Source organism: Sceloporus occidentalis, unplaced genomic scaffold (genome assembly GCF_023333645.1).
Source record: "Sceloporus occidentalis isolate IW3139 unplaced genomic scaffold, rSceOcc1.0.p SCAF_8, whole genome shotgun sequence".
Lineage (NCBI taxonomy): Eukaryota > Metazoa > Chordata > Lepidosauria > Squamata > Phrynosomatidae > Sceloporus > Sceloporus occidentalis.
The window spans coordinates 49,185,191-49,197,579 of record NW_028316988.1 but is presented as its reverse complement, the minus strand read 5'-3'; the positions used below and the strand labels follow the sequence as shown (position 1 = coordinate 49,197,579).

General features: G+C 42.7%; 1 protein-coding gene across 1 annotated transcript; it reads right to left on the bottom strand.

Moving 5' to 3' along the window:
* Nucleotides 1–3,101: 3,101 nt before the first annotated feature.
* On the bottom strand, nucleotides 3,102–9,528 carry LOC149308886 (putative acetylcholine receptor chaperone). The gene is made up of 2 exons (XM_089537201.1): nucleotides 9,323–9,528; nucleotides 3,102–4,582 (listed from the first exon to the last, which is right to left on the bottom strand). The coding sequence occupies exons 1-2, from the start codon at nucleotides 9,440–9,442 to the stop codon at nucleotides 4,196–4,198; spliced, it is 507 nt and encodes a 168-aa protein (XP_089393327.1). The 5' UTR covers nucleotides 9,443–9,528; the 3' UTR covers nucleotides 3,102–4,195.
* Nucleotides 9,529–12,389: the final 2,861 nt, after the last annotated feature.

The window sequence follows — 12,389 nt, the reverse complement described above, 5'->3', positions numbered from 1 at the left end:
GAACCAGTTCAAATTTTCCCTCTTGCGCATGCGCAAACCGTAGACAGGAACTCGACGCTCCCATTGGCTGCGCGGGGACTGCTCTCTGAGCATGCGCACTTTGCTCCCGCCCTCCCTGACGGATGACATCACCGTCCTCCAGAGGCGGAGCTGGAATTACGGGTGGGCGGGGCTTCCCGGATGGAGCCGCCGTTTAAGTTAGAGGCGGTGGGCCAGCGCAACTGCGCATGCTCAGAGAGAGAGAGCGAGAGAGAATAATGGCAAATGGAGGGGGCGGGGCTGGTGTCAGTTAAATAATATTCTGAGGGAAATGTGAGGAAGTCAGTCCAAAAGCAGTTGGGCCTAAAGCCCCATTGTATCAGATCCTTGTAGTTGCTGATAGTCATTCCATGTCATTTTATATCTATATAGATATATACATACACACACACACACACATATATATGTATTTAATAATGGCTTTATGTAAATACATATACACACACATATATGTTATTTAATTACACATATATACACACACACACAATATATATTATTTAATTCAGAATTATAATCACAGATAGGTGAGCCCTCTCTTCATACTTTCACAAGCCATTGGCTATCTGGAGTCATGTCTACTTAGTACTGTATTCATAAAACAAACATATTAAATAATACTAAACATTAATGACTTATATTAATGCCAAAGAATACTGGGTGCTCTAGGCTATATTTCAGAGGAAGGCCTTGGCAAAACAACCTGTTGAGTCTTCCTTGCCTAAGGAAACCTTACGAAATGTATGGGGTCGCCATACGTTCACCAGATGCTTGTGTCTTCTACTACCAGGAAATAGTTTTACCCATTACGTTTCCTATAAGTGTGTGGATTTATATGTTAATAAAATATTTTTTCTTACAAGAAATACGTTTTTCTGAAGTATTTTATTGGCCGAAGTGGCAGCTTGAGATTATGCTCTGATGAATGCAGTAGGATCAATCCACATGTAGAGGACTGGACTGTATATAGAGACTAATTTTGCTGTAATTCAATGTATAGCCTTATATGAGTCACTCTTGAGACTTTTCCTCATCACTTAGCGTAGACATAAAAACACTGACCTACCCTAAAGGGTTGTAAAGATGACAACATATTGTGTGCAAAGTGTCCTGAACTCTCTTTGGTTGTTGATGTTGATTGCCTTCAGGTTGGCTTCAGCTTATGGTGACCTCCAAGATGAGAGACCTTCAAGATACTCTGTGATCAACAGCCCTGGTCAGGTCTAGCAGACTGAGGAACATGTCTTCCATCTATCCGCCTATGTAAGTTGTATTACTATAAAGATAAACAGTAACCAGATGTTTGTTAGGAAACTGGCTAATTGCTGGAGTATTAGATTCATTTCTGGGTCTTGTCTCATATAGGTCCATGTAACTCTGATTATTTCTGGTGTAATGGTTTGAATGCTGAACTAGCTAGGTTGCTGCTACACTGCAGAATTAATGCAGTTTGGGATGGCTTTAATGGTCATGGCTCCATCCTATGGAATCCTGGGACTTTGTTGTAGCACCAGCGGTCTCTGGCTAAATATCTCCCAAAACTACAAATCCCACCATCCCATAGCATTATGCCATGGCAGTTCAAGCAGTGTGAAACTGCATTAATTCTGCAGTGTAAATGCAGCCTAGGACTCGGGGAGATCAAGGTTAGGATTCCTGGGGCCTTTGGCAAGTCACACTCTTTCAGCCTTAGAGGAAGGCAATGGCACACACCCCTCAGGAAAAAAAAAATCTTGCTAAGAAAACCATATGGTAAAGGTCACCATAAATCAGAATCAACATAATAAAGTGCAATCCCAGTTGCGCCAGCAGCTGTGCATGTCAGCTGCTTGGTTGTTTTGAAGTCCCAGCAAAGTATATGTCACTTCAGTACATTGGACAGCAGTCTTCTCTAGGCGTTGCTGGATAGTTTTGTACAGTTCGTGGGCATGGTTGACTTTTCAAACTTTCAGCAATGACAGACTCTTTTCTATCTCATGTTCACGCCAAGGGACTTTCAGATTCTGGGAATATTCACTAGTACCATGAATGGACTAAATAGACATCCCTTCTAACACTCCCAACATTTTGGGAGTTGAAGAGCACATAGACTTTGTTGGATCCTCAGACATTCCAATCAAACATTCAGAAATCTACCCATCTAAATTTGTAATTTGAAGGTTTTCCTATTTGGCATCTGCACTGAAAGAGGTGTCTGGGGTTGCCAAATACTATAATGAATAAGACAGTCTTTAGCGGCAGTGCTTTGCAAGGGCCAGGTCAGCTTCTCCTCAATAAGATAATCATGAATGCATATCTATAGGTCTTCTGTGTAGCAGTGAAAGCAAAGATGAACGAAAAGATCATGGGGTGATGGTGGTGGTCTGGAACGGATTCCCTGCAAAAACGGAGGGAGGACTGTACTGTAAAACATTACCATTATAATGTGCAAGTTATTGCATCTTAACTTGTACTGTAATGTGAGTTATTTATACCCTCAACACTGGGGAAATGAGTATGTTCTTATTGTATGTTCTTATGTATGTTCTTATTGGTAACTAGTTTCTTCCAAGTTCTATGTGGGACTTCCCTGATACGACTGTTTCTTTCTTAACTTTCTTCCATATCAGCAATACTGAGATTTAAGAGCTGTTCAACACTCCCCCCTCCCCCCCCCCCCGTTCTATTGAGACAGAAGTTCACCAGCAGCTTCAGACAATGTTTCCAGTACACAGTCTTCCAAATCATTGTACACACCTTTATTTTGGAAGATTTTCTTTAGGGTTTTACAATATCAGCTATTCTGGGAGAATAGTCCTAGAATTCACTTCAGATATTTTCAGCATATTCAAGGAGGGCATATCAGAGATCACAGCTAAATTAAATAATGTTGTTATGTGTGCTTCAAGTTGTCTCTGTTTCTGTTGGTGACCTTAAGGCAAACCTATCACAGGGTTTTCTTGGCTTGTTCAGAAGAGTTTGCCTTTGCCTGCCTCTGAGAATTGAGAGTGACTTGCCAATGGATTTCCAAGGCTGAGTAGGGATTCAAACCCTGGTTTTCAGAGTTGTAGCCAACATTTAGACCACTACACCATGCTAATATCCAGCTCTTTTATAACTTCAGCTTCAGGATCACCTCTGTAGTCAGCCAGGGCATAATAAATTGCAACATGCAGATATTAGGCATTCCAATCATAAGTATACGACACACATGTAAAATCTGACAATACACAAGACAATTTTCCTCCAAATTTCAAAAAGTTTATTTTTATAAATTAAGGGGGAGAAAAAGGAGGAAGAGAATGCAAACTGGACACAACCAAGAAAGGCAACATACATTTAAAAATGTGTTTCTAATGACAGTTCCACCTTTTCTTCTTTCTCCCCCCAATGTCAACACTGACACAATGCAAGTAGCTTCTTAAGAGGGATCTCACTATCTTTTGATTTGTCAGATCCTGGTGTGGGATGAAAAATGAATCCTGTCCTTAGTGCCAAGCTCTAACCCACCCACAATAACCTGTCACTTCATAAAGTTAGTGAATGGGTGGCAGATAAAACAGGCTAATGTGTTGGGTGATACGTATTGACTAGTCCTTGATCTTCTGACAGCAGCACAGACAGACTTGGGAGATTGAAATAACTGCAGGTAATTATTATTATTGGGTATGCAGCATTCTTTATTCTCTGTTGAGAGAGGTGGGTGGGAGATACCACTTGGCTCATGTGAAGCAAGAAAAAACGTTCACCACTCCAGTGCTAGATGCTGGGCAAAGTAGGGAGAGGACTGGGTAGGTGAGCAAGCACAGGATTAGAAGCTTCCTTTTTTTACCCCTGAAACTGGTTCAGAGGCAGTTTGAGTGATTCATCTACCAACCATCCAGCCAGTCTCTCTGATATGCACAGAAACATACACACCCAACACAAGGTACATTTATTCCCCTCTACATCCATTAAAATTAATTCATATCTATACATGTTGGGGGGGGGGGTGCAGCAGAGGGCAGTTTTAGAGGTTTGCACAAGCCAAGTTGTTGTTTAGTTGGCAAACGTAAGGTTTACCCCATGCTCCAATATGTAACTCTTTACAAAACCGAAAAAGAAAAGAAACGCAAATCTTTTTAGGTGTTTTGCAGAGAGAACTGCATGGAGGGTCCATATGTCCCTCAAAGGCACCCCACTAGGACACCTTCATTTTGCCCTTCGCTGGCTCTCCTTCTGCAAGAAGTGGCTGCTCCTCTCCATTCACTGACAGGGTCCTCTTCTCTGGCAGCTGCTCCTCCGGCTGACGGGCAATAAGCAGGCGGCAGGTAAGCAGGATCCCAAAGACCAAGGCATGGGCATAGCGTTTGAGGGGGTCTCCCACCAGCTGGTGGAAGAAGAGCACAGCCAGAACAAGCAGCAGCAGCAGAAAGTTGGCCACATCCTTGGGACGGCCAGGAACTAGTGTCATGACAATGCCGCAGGCCACCTCGAGGGCTCCAATACTCTTGCGAAGAATGATGGAGCTGATTCCCATTCTCTTAAGCATGGGCAGTGCTCGGACATAGCTCTTGTAAGCCCGTTTCTGTAATCAAAACAGAAAAAACATGGCATTCAATACAGATAGGATCTGACATGTAGCTTCTAGCTCTCTCCTAGGAACACAAACATAGGTCCATAATGGAGCACAGCATTGAGCCTTATCACGCGTGAAACAGGAGCTCCAATTTGAAGCGAGGGGGGAGCAGAGTCCAAGGCAATTCATGTGATGTATTATCATACCTGAAGAACGAAACTGTGGTTTCTACTTGGGCAAAGTAGAGCAAGTGCACATTGTATTACCACACCAGAGAGATTCAATGATTCGAATTGGCACCCTTGCACATGCTCAGTAGGGCTCTGGATGCTGTCATCCTTCCCTGCCCCCTCCTTAGCTGTCATCCTTCATTGGGGTGAAGGAGGAAGCAGGGGATGATGGGACAGGTCGCAGGGTGCCGGGGGGGGCAGGTCAGGGTGAAGGAGGAGGCAGGGGATGATGGGACAGGCCGCAGGGGGTCACTGGTGGCGATATCGGAGTGAAGGAGCAGGCAAGGGATGATGAGACAGATTGCAGGGAGTCACTGGGGGCAAAATTGGGGTGATCTTCCACACCAGACCAATTTGGAGTGAAATCGAAGTGAGCTTGGAAACAATTTTTGTGAATTCGCAAAAATGAAGTGTCACTCCGAATTGACTGTGGATCCGCCTCGGAATGACACCCCCCATAGAAAGCAATTATGTCTGATAATGCATCATGTTATAACGTGAATACGCATGGCTGGATTTGTAGTGACTCCGGATCTGAGCTGCAAAACCCCTGTGATAAGGCCCATTGATTTGAATAGAACTGAACAAAGAAGATTCATTTTGTCCTATTTCAGTAAAGTCACTTGTCGGATGAGAAGAATTTGATAGCAAAGGCAAGAGGTGACAGTCTTTCATCCAATTTTTCAAAGCTGTAGCACTACCAAAGAAAATCTGTTTTATAGTTTTTTGTGGGTTTTTTGGGCTATGTGGCCAGTTGTAGAAGAGTTTCTTCCTGACGTTTCGCCAGCATCTGTGGCTGGCATCTTCAGCGAATGCTTGCATTCTCTGAAGATGCCAGCCACAGATGGTAGCGAAACGTCAGGAAGAAACTCTTCTACATTTGGCCACATAGCCCAAAAAACTATGGATGCCGGCCATGAAAGCCTTCGACTTCACAAAATCTGTTTTACACACATTTCGATGAATTTCTTAGATGGTACAGTATTGAGTATTCAGATGGAACTAGTATCTGGCTAGGCTTACTCAGGAATGTGTGGTCCTTAAGCTGACCTGGTCCTTTACAAGATTTTAACTTTGCTTCAGGGCATACTTCATGTTGAGACTAAGGGAACTCAGTGGGACACACTTCTAATACCTTGTCAATGGAATGGTAAATCTGTTCTGGGTTTAAGTCTGAATTTTAAAAGAACTATCAAAAGTACTGAATCCTATCTCCAGAATAGGTTCAGGGCCTTGGCTAGCTGCTTAAAAAGTTTGGATTAAAGTGGATTAACCACCCTACTGACATGGAAGCCACCAAATGCCCTAGTTTCTGATTAAACATGGAAAAGACTGAACTACATATTTACATCTGCTCTTCTCTTTAACGTTGAACACAACTGGATTTACGGTTCATAAGCAAAGTCTGACTACATTAACATCCATAATTCCGAGATCTCATTTTATTTTTCTAGGAGTCATCTGTTAAATGAACTCAGTAAATAGTAGTCCTCTTTCTGCTATATTTAGGCAAACAAGGCTAATGTATCTACCACATATAATTATTTCCCAAATGTTCACTTCTAGAAAAGGTAGGGTGAAAATGATGTTTTATAGAACTGCATAGTTAAAATTACTTTCATGAACACTCCAGAAGGGAACATAGCACATGCTGTTTGTAGGGCTGTAACTTTACAGTGTGAACCTATATATTTCTAATTAGGAGTAAATCTCATTGAGTTCGGTGGCATTTATACTCAGGTCAACAAACAGAGGATTGTGGCATTAGTTGATTAATTGGTCAGAACAATTAAAACTATATCTAAATTCTATCATTTGTGCTGAGTAGAATACAACTACTGAATTAGTCGGATTACCTACATATTCTCACCCATCAACAATAGGGGCAATGGGTCTATTCTAGTTGGGATTAACCAACAGAATTGCAGTCTACTTTGGTTAAAAGGTAAAATAGAAATAATTTAAAAATACACATAAATAATGAAATATCAAACACCATTTTAAGAGTTAGTCTTCTCTGCAGAATTGAAAACTCCTCATCCAAAACCAACATTTTGTTTTATTTAAGATTATTGGTTTTATCCTATGAAAATTCAAAATATCAACGAAAACTATTATGACCAATGAACTAAGGTTTATTTTACTGAGAAATGCTGGCAAAACGTCAGGAATAAACTCTTCTAGAACATGGCCACATAGCCTGAAAAACCCACAAAAACTATGGATGCCAGCCATGAAAGTCTTTGACTTCACAACTTCCAATTTCTTTATCAAATTAATATCATAGTCCTTAAACAATAGTGGAAGGGGTGGACTTATTTTCTCGTCCCTGTTTTGAAAAAAATAACATTTTTCTTGTCATCTGGTTATGGTACTAGTTTGCTTCAAAAATAAAATAAGATGCTGGTCTTGCAAAGTTACCAAAACACCATCCTTTGAATGAAAACCTTGCCCTAAACAGGAGAGAGGGAGGCTGGTTACTCAGTGGTAATGAATCAGCAACATACTCATTCCTAGCTCACACAAAGATAGATCAACACCCATCTCAATCAATATAATTTATGCATTAACATTTTTTACGCTTGCTGTGTGTTTCGTTTTTTAAAGGAAGAGTAGTGGCAGAACCATTCATTGAGGTCTGCCTCTTGTGTTTCCTCATAAAACCCTGAATATTGTGTCATTCCAGAGCATGCTGGGGGAAAAGTAATGGCTGCTGCCCTTCCTGGTAACTGCTTTTTTCATGACAGAGTCTGGGACAGCTGAGAAAATAACCATCAGCTATCAGAAAGCATCTGCTGAGACTACCTTTGCTTTTACAAGAAAAGATGGAGCACATGTTTGAATGAGATAATGAAAGTCAGCCTCATTCATGCTACTCTTGGCATTGGCTTCATAACTGAAGAAGAAATATTATTTGTTCGGAAATCAGTTTGCTAAAAACCTGAATGTTCACTCAGGTGACAGCTCACCAAACACAACACACATCCAGGAATAGCTGCAATGAAGGTGTTCTCTAAATGTTGTTGTGTGGATTCAAGTAGTAGTTTGGTCATTGATTTCTTTCAATGGTGACTGACCATTTCTTGTACTATAAGCAAACCTATAATTGAGCTTTCTTGGCAAGTTTCTTCAGAGGGAGTTTGACATTGCCTTCCTCTGAGGATGAGAGGGTGTGACTTCGCCAGATCGCCCAGTGGGTTTACATGGCTAAACTGGGATCTGAACCCTGGTCTTGAGAGTCATAGCCCAATGCTCAAACCACACCACCACATTGGCATGACAACTGCAGCCCATAAATCAGTCTTACTGCAACTTGGTACCTTCCAGTTATGTCAGACTATAATGGCCACTATATTCAGTCGGTGTAGTAATGCTGTCTGGGGACAATGCTGGAGAGCACTGAGATGTAGAAGTTGCTATAGGCCAGATCTCAGCCTCTTCTACTTTCACTGTTTGAGAATTGCAAGCTCAAATTGAAAAGCTGAGCTGTACTAAAAACATCGGATAGCTAGATATCTTAATATGGTATGATAAACAACGGATGGGAAAGGCCTGTTATTTAAATAGATGCCTAATATGACCTGGAGGGAGCAAGACTGTGAAACATGATGGGCTATGGCGCTTCAGCTGCCTGCATCGCAACAGAGGTGGGGCTCAGTACAGGATTCTTTATGAGCAATGGACAGAGAGGCTCCTACTGGTACCATACTGGTCTTATTGGGAGGGAAAGGCTGCTTCTCTCAGTTAGAAATACCAGGTTGATGAAGGGCCCCATTTTTCATTTTCCAGAACCTTCTCTTGGGGAGAGATGAAGGGTGTTACGTTGCTCTTTGACAGCACTAGTACAAGACCTTTTAGTGTCTGCATCAGATTCTCTTTCAAACACACACATGTACGTACACACAGATATGTTCACACACGCACACACAAGTAAGAAAGCAAATCATTTCTCATTTCTGGCTCAGAATCTGCTCCCTGACATGGCCACCGCATCTGGTTTTATCTGGTGCTGCTTTTTACAGGAGGGGATCTGGGTCATTTTGCAGGAAAGGAGGAAAGATCCAGGCATTGCACTCTCTTCTTCCCTACCAGCAAAACCAGTTCGCCATCCCATATTGTCTTGTGGAAATAATAACAAAAAAGGATCCCTTTCTACGCCAAGAGCTGGGCTCTCCCATAGCAGAGAAACAACTCCTGTGCAGAGCTGTCTCCCTCATTTCTGTTTCCCCCCTCTCTTTTCAGCCTTTCGCTTATATTCTATCATTTTTGCTTTTCTTCTGTTCAGGGGAAAGGAAAGCCACAGGAAGGGAAACTATCAGCAGAAAAAGAGGGGTTTAAAAGTGGCAGCTTCAGGTTTGATGCTGCTGCTCTTTTCCTTGCTAGCATCCATTCCCCTTCTCCTGCCCACAGCAGCTTCTTTTCATTGCTGATCCTGCTTGCAAAGGAAGAGCCAGAAAGCAGCAGGAATGGCAGGTCCATCAGGCAGCAAAATGTCTCCCATCACTGCTGTGTAACTCACCATCTCATTGTAGGCATCTTTGCTGAGTCTCGGGGTCAGCTTGATGGTCCCCATAAAGACAAAGAAGAGCCCCAAGGCCACAGAGAGGGCCACAATGGTTATAGTCCGGGGAGAGGCCATTGGGGGTCACAGCGCTGGTCTGGCAGCCTGACAGGGCAAGAGATGGTCAGTCACCATTGAAGGAAATCAGGGCTGCAGAGGCAAAGAGGAGGATGACAAAAGAGACAGGCATCCTGCCTCTGCTGCTCAGCCACCTCCGGGTCCTAATGCCCCACTGGCACAGATGAGAGCAAGATGACATCTGCCCAAGATTAGGCAAGCCAGAAAGGGCTAGGGTTGAGGAAACAGAATCTTAGTGTTGTATTTGCATTCCAGAATAATCTGGAAACCCTTGACGAAATCCACAATAGCTCTTGTCTTCAAAGGAAACTGACAAAACAGACAGAGATGTACACCTGGCACATTAGTAGTGGTAGTATGCTACGGATTATGTTTCACTGCAACAGCCCCCTTCTCTTTGTATTCATGCAGCATATAAGGTTTACTTTTTAATCCCTAAACCTATTCCAAAAAGGAGATTGCAGTATGATGTGAATTCCTGCTGTTCAAAGCTCTCCATCACCATCATCACCCTGCGAGCACTTAAATTAGGTCTCAGATATACCTTAGATATGGAGATGATCCAGGTAGGAGCAAACATTAGGAACTCAAAGATCCTTCCCTGGACGAGACGATTTGTTCACCCATTTAGTTCCCCTCCCTCCTCCTCCCTACTGTGTCCTTCTTATCCTCCCATCACACTGAAAAATCACACAAAAATGCACATTTGTACTGTATATGACTGGCACAAACAAATGTGTCCTTCTTTGAATTGGTGCAATAACCAGCAGGATTAATAGCAGCCCACAACAATCCCCAGATGTCTCCAGTACAGATTATGCAGGGCTCAGAGGCTTGCCATAGCTACATAATTACTGAAATAATTAACCCACAAGTGTGGCATGGACCTTAATTATTATCATTATTATGACAAAATATTGTTGCAGGGAATGCCAAACTGGTTCAAAACTGATAAATATTTGAGGTTTGCCAGTCCTTCACGACCAGAGTCCTTGAGGATTAGGAAATGATGATGCATGTTTGCTGCTGCTTTCCAATATATTCATTAACATCCATAGAGTAAAAATTACTCTAGTAATTTTTAGGCTTTGCCACACTATCCTCAGCTAGGCCTAAATACTCTGAAGGCACCAACTCCTGTCTGAATTTAGAAGCTAAGCAGGGACAGCCCTGGTTAGTTCTTGGATGGGAGACCACCAGCAAACACAAGGTGCTGTAGGTTCTATTTCAGAAGAAAGAACTGGCAAAACCATCTCTGAGTATTCCTTAGCTAAGGAACCCCTATGAAATTCATGGTGCTGGCTTAAGTCGGCAGGTGACTTGAAGCCACACACGCACCATTCTCTTCCATTTGTTTCAATGGGGCTTGCACAAGAGTTTTTTTATGCACAGTTTCATCTGCTCATGAAACTTGGAAGCAAGTTTAGCACTTTAAGATGTGAATTCTAGTTATGAGTAGTATGTCCAAGAGCCAAGAATAGGGTGATATACTAACCCCATCCAGCACAGGCAAAGTCCCTATTCCCTGATCTGCCTTACAACTGACCAGGAGTACCTCTGTCTTATCTGGATTTTCAATTTGTCTGCCCTCATTCAGTACCTTACTGATGCCAGTAATAGTTCCCCTTTCTCTACAGGGAGGAACTGTTACCACCAAGCTTTATGAAGTAATTATCTGACCATGACAACAGGATTGTGAAAATCCCCAACAAATACAGATCCAGAGTACCGTATATGCTTGTCTATATGTCTAAAAATTTATGCCCAAAACTTGACCCCAAAATCCCAGGTTGACTTATTTACGGGTCACTATTGAAATGTGATAGGAGCTCTTTCAGATTTTCCCATGCAGTGCGGAAAGGAGTTTATTTTCCCCTGGAGCCAAACAGAAAGAATCCTGGATGACTGATTGATATTGCTGTATGTTTAAGAGTCCCTCTCCCACCTGCGCATCTGGCTGAAATGAAAGCTAAAACGACAGAGCAAAGAGCCTCAATGAGAATCTCTCTTACCATACACACACATACACACATCAAAGGAGCCTCCAAGTTTTACCCTCGACCTATCCATGAGTCTGGATCCATAATTTTGGCCCCAAAACCTGACCTCGACTTATACATGGGGTCAACTTATAGTTGACCATATACAGTAGGCTCTGCCTTATGTGTTGGATCAATGAGACAGTCCTACCCATGAAGTCCTGAACTGGTCCAATCAGGACAGCCTCAGTATGTATGTTGAAATTGTCCAGAACCAGGATCCTAATGTTTTCCAATATAACCCCCAAAACCATCTCAGCCAACTCAAAGAAACTGCTGGGCAACAAGGTAGATGGCACACCACTAGCATCCCTGTTCTGTCTCCTTGGCCCAACACAAAGTACAAACTCTTGAAGCTGGTGCCAAGTGGATGGATTTCCTCACAGGAACAGTGGAATTTGTATGAATAATGGTAGGCCCTTCAGTCTAAGTTGGTGCTACACTTAATATACTCAGGTGGACACAGCCCAAAGAGACCAACTCATCAAAGCTCATCCACCCCAGTCAAGCATGCAGACATCAAAATGAGGTCAATATAATCCATTAGCAAGGCATTTCCTCCCTCCCAGAAACATCTGCCACATCCACCCTGGTGCACATCTCTCACATGATCCTGTAGTCCCTGACTCTCACCAGAGACTGTAAAGTGGCTTCCCAAGAGAGTTAGCCCACAGTTTCAGTGCAAGTGCTTTCATCCCAAGATGCTGACTCTCACCCAAAGTCTGTCTCTCTACGATATCCAAAAAGGGGATAGTGCCCCTGCCCCAGTGTTTCTCCTTTTAGGGTCACCCCTTCCAGGCTGACTCCATTTGTCACCAGTGGCGGCCTCTCCTTTTATATACCCTTTCCATTCACTGAAACTTGAGTGCGCTCTGCAGTTAATACAGATATATATAGGTGAACCAATC

Bases quoted from the DNA above. Each gene is read 5' to 3' on its own strand.
- LOC149308886 (XM_089537201.1), bottom strand. From the start codon at position 9,442: ATGGCCTCTCCCCGGACTATAACCATTGTGGCCCTCTCTGTGGCCTTG. The intron at 4,583-9,322 runs GTGAGTTACACA...TTTTGATTACAG, and splicing joins AAGATGCCTACAATGAGATG to AAACGGGCTTACAAGAGCTA.